The 13,362-nt window shown below is 39.8% G+C and overlaps 1 protein-coding gene across 3 annotated transcripts in view; it reads right to left on the minus strand.

Annotated features, from left to right (window-relative positions):
• LOC138763159 (E3 ubiquitin-protein ligase RNF123) overlaps window positions 1-13,362 on the minus strand; it is a 377,998-nt gene that overhangs the window by 266,709 nt on the left and 97,927 nt on the right. For all 3 annotated transcript variants that reach the window (XM_069936874.1, XM_069936873.1, XM_069936875.1), the window contains exon 21: window positions 8,222-8,323. In XM_069936874.1, coding sequence (XP_069792975.1) covers window positions 8,222-8,323 — 102 coding nt within the window. The remainder of the gene's footprint in view (window positions 1-8,221; window positions 8,324-13,362) is intronic.

The following is a 13,362-nucleotide window of genomic DNA, read 5'->3' on the forward strand; positions in this document are numbered from 1 at the left end:
GATCCCAGAGGGTTTCAGGAGACGTGTCCGTGAGGCAGTTTGCATCCTCGAGATTTGCTTGGAGGTTTGGCTGGAAGTTTCTTCTCACTTCGTCTGACTGCAAGTTTCCAACATTGAACCTCTTTCTGGGGTCTCCACTGTTCTTGAACTTTGGCTTGAAGTGAAGGTTGAGCTTGCTGCGAACAAGCCAGTGGTCAGTGTGACATTCCGCGCTGCGCAGGACCCTGGTGTGAAGCACATCTCGTTTGTCTCTTCTTCGCACCAGAACGTAGTCCAGGAGGTGCCAGTGTTTGGATCTGGGATGCATCCAGGTAGTCTTCAGGCTGTCTCTCTGCTGGAAAAGGGTGTTTGTAATGACAAGTCGCTGTTCTGCGCAGAGCTCCAACAGGAGGCGCCTATTGTCATTGCACTTGCCGACACTATGCTTGCCAAGGATTCCTGGCCAGATTTCTGAGTCTTTGCCGACGCGAGCGTTGAAGTTGCCAAGGATGACAACCTTGTAGGCTGTAGGGATGCGTTGGATGAGGTTGCGCAGATCAGTGTAGAACTTGTCCTTTTCTGCTGGTTCCGCCTGAAGGGTTGGAGCATAGACACTGATGAGAGTAATGCGTCGCTTGTTTTGAAGGGGGAGTCGCATGCACATGATCCGGTCAGAGTGGCCTGTCGGGAGGTTTTCGAGTTTGGAGGCAATGGAGTTCTTGACCATGAAGACAACACCAGATAGGCGTCGTTCAGCCTGAGGCTTGCCAGACCAGTAGAGTGTGTAGCCCACGCCGTGTTCTTGGAGGCTGCCAACATCTGCAAGGTGGACTTCGCTGAGAGCGGCTATGTCGAGTCTGAGGAGTTCATGTGCGATGAGGGCAGACCGACGTTCAGGTCGGTGGCTGTCAGCCTTGTCTAGCATGGTTCTGATGTTCCAGCATGCTAGCTTGAGTTTGTGTGCATCTTTTAAGGGGGAGGACATGGACATGTCCTCGGGCCTGCGCAAATGAGCTTTTAGGTGGAGTGCAGTGTGCGCAGTACTGGCCCCACCCTTTACACCCATGGTTCGTGTGCCGTGGCCAAGCAAGCTGCGACGTATAATCAATACAATAAGACTACAATGGCCTTTGGTTGAACAACAGCTTGACTTTAAAATTGTTATACTTGAACCCCAGTGTTACCTTGTTCTTTTCCATCTTTCCTCCAATGTAGATCCCTTTGAAATATCAGTCCTTTTCCAATTCCATACTTCTACTGAATTTATGACCTCATTTAAGTTATGCAAGGTGAAAAGAAAACAAGGCTTTTATTTAAATGTGCTGTGGCCCCCAGGGAAGTTGTAGAGCCTCTTAAGAATGGCTGATATAAGTGATTTTGCCCTTTCCATTTAGCAAGGTTTCTCTCGACAAGGGAACTTTCCCTCAGTACATTCAAATGCTGCTCATTAAGGCATTACTGCATTCTGTGGCTAGGCTGTGTTGCCACAATCAAGAGCAAAAGGTAGTAAAATACCATCAAAACAAATAAGGCTTTCACAATGTGAGCAGATTAAAATGTTACCCAAACAGACCATTAATCAAGTCTGCAGACACTGTAACAGTAGTAAAAACACAATACCAGAGAAACAAAGTAGGTCACAGTGCAAAGATAGATACGTAACCAACATTTCTGGCCTGAGCCCTTCATTGAGGTATGATGGTATGATCTGGCGCCTGAATAAAATGGCAGAGGAGAAATGAGCTCAGGTCCACAGGCATGAGGTCATAGGTGGATATGGGAGGGAGGGTGTTGAGGGGTCTGGGGCGGGGTAGGGGGAGGGGAGAAGTGGGGAACTGTGGAAGCCAGAGGGGGGAAATCAGATAAAAGTTGGGGAGGGAAGGGGAGGAGACCATAAACTAAATGTAATACATCACCCTTAACTATGATAAATATTATATTAACATTCTGATATGATAATGTAATGGCAATTTTACAGACTCTGTTCTGTAAATGTGTGTGAAACAGATCAACTATTTGAGAAGGGACTATGTAGAACAATTTTTTCACATATGATAATCATCTGCACTGAAAACTCTTCAACACTACCCACCTATACTAAATCCATTTTTTTAAAAATACTCAAAACTCAAAAAGTACAGTTGTACAGTTACTTGAAATCTGAAAAGAAAATGGGTATTCACAGAAGTCAAAGCGGGACTTGTGGAAAGCTAAACAGAGTGGATCTCTCAGTTGTTATAGTTATGGAGCATAGAAGTAGGCCCTTCAGCCCAACTCATCCATGCCAACAAAGGTGTCACCAGTTTCTAAACTCAGCAGGTCACACAGCATTCATAGGAAGTAAAAGATAACCAATGTTTCAGGCCTAAGTTCTTTGTTAGTTGTAACCGAAAACAAGCAGGTGCCTGAACAAAAAGGTGGAGAGGGAGAGGGGGAGGAGGAGGGAAGGAGAAGGATCAGAGGGCTAACTGGTAAGAGGTCAAAAATGATCGGGAGAGAGGGTTGAGGGTAGCTCTTTAACTGAAGGAAGGATGGAAGTGGGGAGCTGGAGGAAGAGAGACCGAGGAGTAGAGAAAAAAGAGACCAGTGGAGGGTGTGAATGGAAATTGGATCTATGTTCCTCCAATTTGCAGGTAGCCTCTGTTTGACAGTGTACAAGTCTATGGACAGACATGTCGGTGTGGTGTGTGGAAATGAAGATGCTGGACATTGGGCGGTCCTTGCTGATGCAGCAGGTAGAGCAAAGCCATTTCCCAGTCTGATGTAAAGGAGGCCACATTGGGTGCACCAGATGCAATAGATGACCCCTACAAATTCACAAGTGAAGTGTTGCTTCACTTAGAAGGATTCTTTGGATGGTGGTGAGGGAGGAGATGTGTGCACAAGTAGAGCATTTCTTGCAGTCACAGGGGTAGGTATCAAGGGGGTGATTTGTGGGAAAGGATGAGGAAATCCCAGAGAGAACAGTCCCTACAGAAAATAGAGAGGGGAGGGGAAGAAGTGTGTGGTAGTTAGAACCCGTCATAGGTGATGGAAACTGGAGAGGATAATATGCTGAATGTGGAGGCTGGTGGGATAGAAGATGAAGACAAGGGGAATCCTGTCCTTGTTATGTCTTGGGGTCAAAGGGGCCAAGGCAGGTTTGAGGGAAATAGGAGATGCAAATGAGGGCTCAGTTGATAGCAGTGGAGGGGAAAACACATTTTATGAAGAAGGAGGTCATCTCGGAAGTTCTAAAATGGAAGACCTCATCCTGGGATTTGTTCAAACAACAGGGGACCCACACGATCCACACTATGAAGCACACTATGGGCCACAGGCCTCCAATCTGAACATCAACTCTCCACCATCAACCTCTTACTCCTTCCAACATTCCTTTAAACCACCAAGCTCACCCTGAATCCCATATGATCTCAGCTTCCATATCAATCTACTCCATGGGAATCTTGTTAAGAGCCTTGCTAATGCCAAATACAGCTCTCAGGCAGTTTAGAACTATACATACTAGAGACTCACACAGCTGTTCCTTCAATTACACAGAGTGATCAGTGTATGGAGCTGTGCTGTGCGACTAAAAGGCTGAAAGGTAAGAGGATGTAGTAGTAAGTCCTAAATAAGAACTTAGGATTCCTGAACTATGTATTTGAAGGAGCATTGGATCAGGTCAGAAATGGTCATGCATCAACAGATGAGATGTCTGCTGAATGAATAAGAGTCATATTCAATGTACTCAATGTACAGATGTAATGAAAGTCTTAATTTCCAGTGATGTCAAACTCAGTAACATACAGAAGTATAAGATGCCATGAAAAAGGAAAAAGATGGTAAACATGAAAGGAAGAGAAAAAAAACTACCCTTAATTCCGCTAATTTTTAAGTTTATCCAAAATCAGGAGGACGACCACTGTTGATGGAGATATAAAGCAATGAGTAGTAATACATAAAAGTGCTAGAGAAACTCAGTAGGTCGCGCAGCATCTACTTCCTGTGGACGCTGTGTGACTGCTGAGTTTCTCCAGTATGTTTGCGAATTTTACTCGACCCCAGCATCTGCAGACTTTTGGATTCAACAAGCAGGTCGGATTTGAAGCAAGGCTAAATAAAACTAGGATACTTCCAAAATAATAGCAACTCAATCAAAGAGGAATAGTGAAGGCTCACCAATTTATTTTGGTGCAACTGGACATTGTACTTTCACATTTGCCAATAAAGTCTTATCATAGAGATCTCATCCATATGAAATACTGTACTTATTCCTCCTTCATTGGCCTGACTTAACAAAGGCTGAGATTCTGTCAATGTACAGTAACCAAGGAAGGCAAATGAGTCGCTGATATTTTCAGGGGATGCAGACTGTAGAAACACTGACTCAAGCACAATCCACATCTTGCCAAGACCCTTCCTACAAATCCATCAACTACTTATTGCTTTACCGATGCTTGGATCCACAGGACATCTTATGATCAGTGACTGCTCTAAATCACTTCCATTATAAATTCCTGGATTTACCTTCCAATATAATAAATGAACAACTTTATTTGAAGCGTAAATTTGAAACAGGTTGGGAATTTCAAAATAAACTATGATAGAGAGCCTGCTCCTGCTGCTGGAGCTCCCCCTGGTGACAGTGGTGCTGATTTTGTGCAGGCTCAACATTGCCAGCACTCGACTGGGAAAGAAGTTTCTTTAAAATGCCCTGTTGGATTTATCATGAAAATTAAAGGAAAGGAGGGTTACAAAAAAATTGTGTCATGGACTTTCACAGAAATTACAAAGCTTTAATTTAATAAATTAATTTAGATACAGAGAGGTACAGGCCCTTCCAGCTATCGAGTCCATGCCGCACATATACACCCATGTGACCAATTAACCTACTAACCCCACACGTCTTCAGAACGTGGGAGGAAACTGGAGCACTTGGAGGAAACCCATGTACATCACAGAGAGAATGGCATACAAACTCCTTACAGCCAGTGCCGGATTGGAACTGGCCTTCTGCTGTTGTAATAGCATTGCGCTTACCATTACCCAAACAGTGCCGCCATAATGCAGCCAAAGAAAACATCCCCATTCGCCAAATCTCATGGACTTTTCAGATTGAACAAATCAAAGATTTGATACCACTAGGGCTATTTAATCCACATTTCCACTGTTGAATATTCCTTTCTCTTTCAAGTAAGTTTGAGATGGCGAGGCAACAATGACTGTGATGACTGGACATCAGACTCTACAGACAGGATGTTACTGATCCCACACAAGTGAATCTCTGCACACATGGTCACGCAAGAAGCGTTCAGGAATAAATGCCACTGCAGACTGCCTCCTCATCTTACTGTCCACAACTCACTGAGAACTTCATGGACACATTCACCAACACATTCAACCATCTGGTGTACATAAAGTGGCCAGGCACAATACCCCTTCACCACTGGCAGCAGGAACATAGGCAATACAGTGGCATAGCGGGTTGAGTCACTGCTTCACAGTGCCAGAGACCTGGATTCAGTCCTGACTTAAGAGGAATGGGGGCTGATTTATGTTTGAGTATTCTCCCTGTGGTCACTTGGATTCCTCTGGTTGCTTCTGCTTTCTCTCACATCCCAAAGACATGAAGATTAATCGGTCACTGTAAAATTGCTGCTGGTATGTAGGTGAGCGGTAGATACAACCAATGGCTGGTGGACTTAGAGAGCTGAAGGGGCTGTTTACATGAGGGAATCTCTTGATGGGAATAAATGCCACTGCAGACTGCCTCCTCGTCTTACTGTCCACAACCCACTGAGAACTTCATGGACACACTGGCTTGAGTAAGGGTTGGAAGTGAGAGTGAGACAGGGAGAAGGAGAATGTAACATGCAACAAGGCCCCTGGGAGCTGGTCAGAAGGGTGGGGGCAGAAAAAGATAACAGAAAGGAGGAATGGGGGTAGATGTACAGAGAGGAGAGATTCAGGGAGGATACGATTGCAGAATGACTGCAGGTGACAGTCAGAGCTTTACAGTGCCAAAACAGGCTCTTTGGCCCACTTGTTCATGCTGACTTTGTTTGTCTACCTGACTTTGCCCCGTTTGTTCGCATTTGGATCACATCCCTTGAAACCATCCTTGTTCACCTACTTGACTAAGCATCTTTCCCCGACTCCATCACTTCCTGACAGATACTCACCATCACCTATGTGAAAAAGATGCCCTTATAATCCTATTAAAATCTTTCTCTTTCATCTTAAATCTAGTTCCTCTAGTTTAAGACAAAGGGAAAAATACAATGATTATGTATCTTATCTGTGTCCTACATGATTTTATATATCTCTATAAGGTCCCCTCCAACACTTCAGGGAGAAAAATTCCAGCCTACTCAGCCTCTCTTGCCAACTCCAGCCTGCTAGTCTCACTAACATTCACATGAATCTTTTCTGTACCTTTTCCATTTTAATGATATCTTTCCTATACCTGAGCAACTAGAACTGCATACAGTACTCCAAGTGGGCTCTCACCACATCTTGTATGGTTATAACAGGACTCAATTTCCCAACACTTGTAATCAATGCACTCAATCACATGCCACATACCTTCATCATGACCCTGAGTCACCACTTTCAGGAAATAATGTGCCTAAGCACAGCATTGGCGCGTGGAGAAGACACCCTAGGACGTGGATTTGCAGCCCTGGGGCACAGACAAGTGGCTGGTGAGACGACGTTGGTGCACGGTGAGACAACGCTGGTGCACGGTGAGACGACGCTGGTGCACGGTGAGGCTATGCTGATGATTGGCCTCTTCCCTTCCTTCTCAGATCAGGGAGCTTCGTGTCTTAGCCATCTGCCTCCTCCCTTATCACTTCTCAACTTTTTTTCTCTTCTACCCTCCCTCTTGTATCCACCTACAACCTCTTACCTGTTGGCCTATCCTTCCTCTTTCTCCTTCCTCCCTCTACCTTTTTATTCACACATCTATCTGTTTTTCCAGATTCCTGACGAGGGGCTCAAGCCCAAAACGTTGGTTACCTTTTTGCTTCTAATAGATGCTGAGAGATGTGCTGAATTTTTCCAGACTTTTGTGCGTTGCCACCATTAAAGCGCTATTCCCATGCTAATTAATAATTTCCAGATCAAATTTACAAAATATTCAGATTATAAACTAATTTAATTCAAAAGAAAATGAGCAAGCGTTCCCACACAATTGGACAGTGTAATGTTTCTAAGCAGTTGTTCCCACAGGCAGCAGCATACAAGTGACTCACTCCTTTCCCAAGCCCCCACTCAAGGCAAGTGTCTACAGATGGATGAGCACACTAACTATGTTGAACAATACTGAGTTGTCTTGGTTTATTCTTCCACCCCTCCTATTCCATTTTCACAGCTTGTAGCTCTGACAGGTATATATTTCAACAGTGAAGCAATCAAACTGCACACAGCTGGCCATGTACAAGATTGATTTAATACAAATTTCTCTGATGAACCTGAATTGTTTCTAAACTCTCTTGGTGAACTGATAATCATACTGCAGAATTTGACCGCCTCAGCTTTGCAATCAGAAGAGAATTTGCAGACCTTTCAGTGAATACAGAAATAATGTCCTTCGCCCAGCTCAGATTTCCTGCCTCTTCACTATCACTTCTTCTCTTTACTCTGCTATTTATCTTTGGCTCAATAACCTTTTTGGGCCAAGTGTTTGCTTTATTTAAGTTCCTCTCATAACCCACAACTGATCATTTAATGTTGATCTGAAAAAACACACAAATATTGGAGAAATTCAGCAGGTCAAACAGTGCCTTTATGTAGCAACGGTGAAGATACATTTCGGCCTGGAGCCCTTCATCAAGGTGTGGGAGAACATGAGAGATGACCTCTATCTGGCTGAGGCCAGTCGACAGTTCTCAGACACCTCCCCCAATCAACTCCTCCCACAGGACCTCACCATCACCCATCAAGCCACCGTCTCCAACACCATCTAAAATAAAAAAAAGCGGACATCTCTCATGTTCCCCCACACCATGATGAAGGGCTCCAGCCCGAAACTTTGGTGATGTATCTATGTTGTTACATAAGGCTACATTGGGAATTAATATAGCAAAACTACCAATGGATCTGAAAGAAAGTCACATGTTTAATACATAAGAGATACCACATTGCAATGCCAAATGCATTTTTTAAAACATTATATGTTGCAATCAGAATATAGATTGGTATCTATAATTGACTGTCAGAGAGGATGGTGACTATTAACTGATATCTATTGCCTCACCTTTCAGGGTTTTCTTTAAATGAGAAAGAAGACCACCGAGCCTCTGCTGGTCAAAGTAATCCACCTTTCCATTGAAGAAGAGCTGAGGGGGTACATATGCATCTGCAAGCACAAAAACAGAGTAACCAGGAACAGACAAGAATGCACGGAACAAAACACCAGTCAGGAGATCTCCGCTCCACACCATGTCAATATATCGTCACTCGCACCCCAAGTCAATGATCAGCACTCCACACCAAGTCAGTATATCATCAGACCCATTCAATCAATCACCATTCTACGCAGTTGACATACCATCACTCTGCACCCCCAGTCAATGGATCGCCATTCCGCACACCCAATGGATCACCACTCCTTACCAGGTCTACGTCTAATGCTCCCGATGTGGCCTCCTTTATATCGGGGAGACTGGACACAGACTGGGAGATCATTTCATTGAGCACCTTCACTCTGTCTGCTGCCACAGAAAGAACCTGTCAATGGCCAACCACTTCAATCCACAACTGTTGCCACACCAACATGTCTGTCCAAGGCTTCAGGTGCTGCCAAACTGAGGATCCCCGCAAACTGAACGAAAAACACCTGGTCTTCCATCTTGGCAATCTCTGACAAGGTACTAGTAACATTGATGTCTATAGTTTGTATTAAACCCCCCTCTCTAAGTCTCTCTCTTACACAAACTTGACCCCTCTCCACCAGCTCCCCACCCCTTTCCCTTTCTTCCTCGACCCTTCTTAGCACACTCCCCATCACTTCCCAGCATTTTTCTCTGCTAACCTCACACCTTTTTCCTCCTATGACTTTTTGGCTAGTACTCCTACCTCTGCCCCTTTTTCCTCTCATCCCCTCCCTCCATCTTGTTATTTTGGTATCTGTCTCTTTTTCCTTATACTGATGAAGGGCTCAGGTTCAAAATATTGGTTACACTTTAATTCCTTTTTTTTTAAACTTTATTTCTTCATTCAAAAAACAAATAATATATGACATATACAGCAATTAAACATGAACATGAACATTTTTTTTTAAATATAAGAAAAAAAAAAGAAAAGAATCCCCCCCCCTTCAGCCAACTCTTCTAAGGAGAGCCATAAAAAAAAAGAAATATTTTTAAAAAAGTTAAATATACAAATTAAAATCTAATCAATACAAATTGAAATGCAAATATTCCGAGTATAACAGTCACTTATTAATAAAAAATTATAATGATCATGTGACACATATGTAATTTTTTCCATTATTAAACAATATTTCATCTCATTATGCCATCTATTAATATCAATCATATTTGTATCTTTCCACATGCTAGCAATACATTTTTTCGCTACAGATAAAGCTAAATACACAAAAGCAAGCTGAAACTTATCTAATCCCAAGCCTTTCAGAGGTTGCAAACTACCCAATAAAAATACTGTTGGATCTAAAACTATTTTAATCTTAAACAGATATTCTAAGATATTCTAAAAATGATTGAATTTTCTTCCAAAAAGATTGTATATGTATACATAACCAAACAGCATGACAAAAAGTTCCAAGTGTATCACCACATCTAAAACACAAATCTGATTCATTAAAACCATATTTTTTTAAATTTTTCAGGTGTCAAATATAATTGGAGTAAAAAAATTGTAATTAATCATTGCATAATGTGCATTTATCAATCTAGTTACACTATCATAACAAATATCTAACCAATCCTCTTCAGAAAAAGTAAAACCAATATCCGCTTCCCATTTAATTTTAGATCTGTCCCAGCCCTTTTTATCCATACCATCCTGTAATATTTGATACATAAATGAAATTTAACCCTTTTCTGGTACCTTCATAAGAGAAGTCTCAAATTTAGTCATTTTAGGTAAAATCATTTCTCTACCAAACATACATTTTACCAAAGATCGAATTTGATAACAAAGAAATAAAGAATTCTTATCAATACCAAAATCTTCCCTCATCTGATTAAAAGATAAAAACTTCCCCTCTTTAAAACAATCTCCCAAATTTTTCACACCTTTAAATCTCCAATGCAATAAACTTTGATTATGTATTGAAAAAGAAACAAGTTGATTATTATACAACGGAGTCAAAGCCAATAATTTATCCCTAGAACCTATCATTTTATTTTTCTTTATCCATAACTTCATTAAATGTTTTAGTATAGGCACATTATATTGTTGTAACAAATTTATATTCCACCTAAACAAAAATTGATGTATTTCAAATTCAGAAATACTTGCCATCTCAATTTTAGCCCAACTTGGAGGCCGTACCAAATCCATCAATGAACTAATAAATTTAAGTTGAGCTGCCTCATAATAATTTTGAAAATGTGGTAAAAGTAGTCCCCCTAACTCATATTTCCAAGTTAATTTATTCAAAGCTACTCTCGAAAATTTACCCCTCCATAACAACTCCCTAACCATTTTATTTAAATCTCGAAAAAAAAATTTTTCAAGTAAATACGGAATAGATTGAAACAAATATTGTATACGCGGAAAGATATTCATCACAATTGTATTTATCCTTCCCATTAAATTAAGAGGTAAATCTTTCCATTTAATCAAATCAGTTTTAATTTTTTTCATTAACGGAGCACAATTTAATTTAGATAAAGATTGATAATTAACATTCAAAATTATACCCAGATATTTAATTCGATCAGTCCACTTCAAATTAATAATATTCTTATAAACTGAATAATCTCCTTCACTTACCAGTAATATTTCACTTTTTTCCCAATTAACTTTATATCCAGAAAGACATCCATATTGTATTAAACATTCCTTCAAATGCAAAAGTGACTGAGCTGGGTTTATTAAATACACCAATACATCATCACCATATAAATTAATTTTATACTCCTCATCTAAAACTTTCATACCTTGTATCTGTGTATTTCGTCTTATCAACTGTGCTAAAGGTTCAATCACTAACGCAAACAAAGCTGGTGATAAAGGACAACCTTGACGAGCGTCAATACTCTAGAGACCGGTTTACTATATAGAGCCCTAATCCAACCAATAAAAGAAAGACCAAACTTAAATTTCTCCAAAACATTAAACAAAAAATTCCATTCAACTCTATCAAATGCTTTTGCTGCATCTAAGGATATCACCATCGGATGATCTAAAGATTGTTGAAATCTATTAATCAAACTAATCTCTCGCAAAATATTATCTGAAGCATATCTATTCTTTATAAAACCTGTTTGATCAATATGAATCAACTTTGGTAAAAATTTAGCCAATCTATTCGCTAATATTTTAGGAACTATTTTATAATCTACATTTAACAATGAAATTGCTCTATAGGAAGATATTTTCAAAGGATCTCTTTTTTTTTGGAATTACTGTAATTAAAGCACTAGAACAAGACTCAGGTAAATCATAATGTTCTCCAACTTGGCGTAATACATCCCCAAACGCTGCAGGTAAAACATCATTAAAAATTTTATAAAATTCAACCGAAAATCCATCATCACCAGGCAATTTACCATTCGGCATTTCCAGCATAGCCATTTTAATTTCTAAATCAGTAAATGGTTCTTCTAATTCCTGCATATCTCCATCTTCTAATATCGGTAAATTCAACTGTGATTTTTTAAAAATCAATCGATCCAGTTTCCCGTTTTCCTTCAGATGTATATAACTTTTTATAAAATGAATAAAATTCATCATTAATCTCACGAGGTTTATAAGTAATAAGAGAATTCCGTCTAACAGCATTAATAGTCCTCAATATCTGTTCTTTCTTTAATTGCCACGCCAATACCTTATGTGCTTTCTCTCCCCATTCGTAATACCGTTGTTTAGTCCTATTAATCACACATTCAAATTGATAAGATTGCAAAGTATTATATTTCAATTTCAGCCTAGATAATTATATTTTCTGATCTTCTGTGGCATCTTTCTGAAATTCCTTTTTAAACTCATCGATCTGTTTCTCTAATTCAAGACTGATTTAATTGATTCTTTTTTATTTTAGAAGTATAACTAATTATTTGTCCTCTCAAATAGGCTTTCATAGCATCCCATAATACAAACTTACTTTGAACAGAATTAGAATTTTTTTCCCAAAAAAAATTAATTTGTTTTTTCAAAAAATCAATATATTCCATATTTTTAACAACATTGTATTAAATCTGCAACGATAAGCTATTTGAATTTTCTCAGAAGTTTCATATGTAAAATATAACAGAGAATGATCTGAAATCACCCTACTTTTATATTCCGCTTGTTGTATTTTCCCTTGTAAATGTGCCGACTAAAAAGAAGTCAATCCTTGAAAATGATTCATTTCTAGATGAATAAAAGGAAAAATCTTTCTCTGTCGGATTAAGACGTCTCCAAATATCTACTAAATTAAGATCTTTCATCAACGCTTGGACCTGGATTGCCATCTTTGATTTTTTAACTTTCTTCGGAGATTTATCTAATAAAGGTTCCAAATCACAATTAAAATCACCACCAACTAAAATATTATCATTAGCTTGACCCAAATATAAAAATGCATCCAAAATAAATACTTCATTATCTGCTTTTGGAGCATAAATATTAAGTAAAGTCCAAAATTCACTAAAAATCTTACAATTCGATTTAAGAATACATCCTGCCTTTTCCTCCATTGATTGTAATTCAAAAGATACATTTTTATGTATCAAAATTGCTACACCTTTAGCTCTAGAATTAAATGAAGAAGAATATACAAGCCCAACCCAATCCCTTTTTAATTTCACGCTTTCTTTCACATTCAAATGTGTTTCTTGTAAAAAGGCAATATCAATTTTCATTTTCTGAATATATGCCAAGACTCGCTTATGTTTAATCGTACTATTTAATCCTCAAACACTAAAAGTAGCAAACCTCAACTTTGACATATCTACTATTATTACTAAATACCATCCGTGCGGTACCGGATGTAAACAGCGTCTTCATTGTTGGGGTCTTTCATGGCTTGGTTCAGCATCATGCTGAAGAAGATTGAAAAGAGGGTTGGTGCGAGAACACAGCCTTGCTTCACGCCATTGTTAATGGAGAAGGGTTCAGAGAGCTCATTGCTGCATCTGACCCGACCTTGTTGGTTTTCGTGCAGTTGGATAATCATGTTGAGGAACTTTGGGGGACATCCGATGCGCTCTAGTATTTGCC

This window comes from Narcine bancroftii, chromosome 5 (assembly GCF_036971445.1).
Source record: "Narcine bancroftii isolate sNarBan1 chromosome 5, sNarBan1.hap1, whole genome shotgun sequence".
Classification (NCBI taxonomy): Eukaryota; Metazoa; Chordata; class Chondrichthyes; order Torpediniformes; family Narcinidae; genus Narcine; species Narcine bancroftii.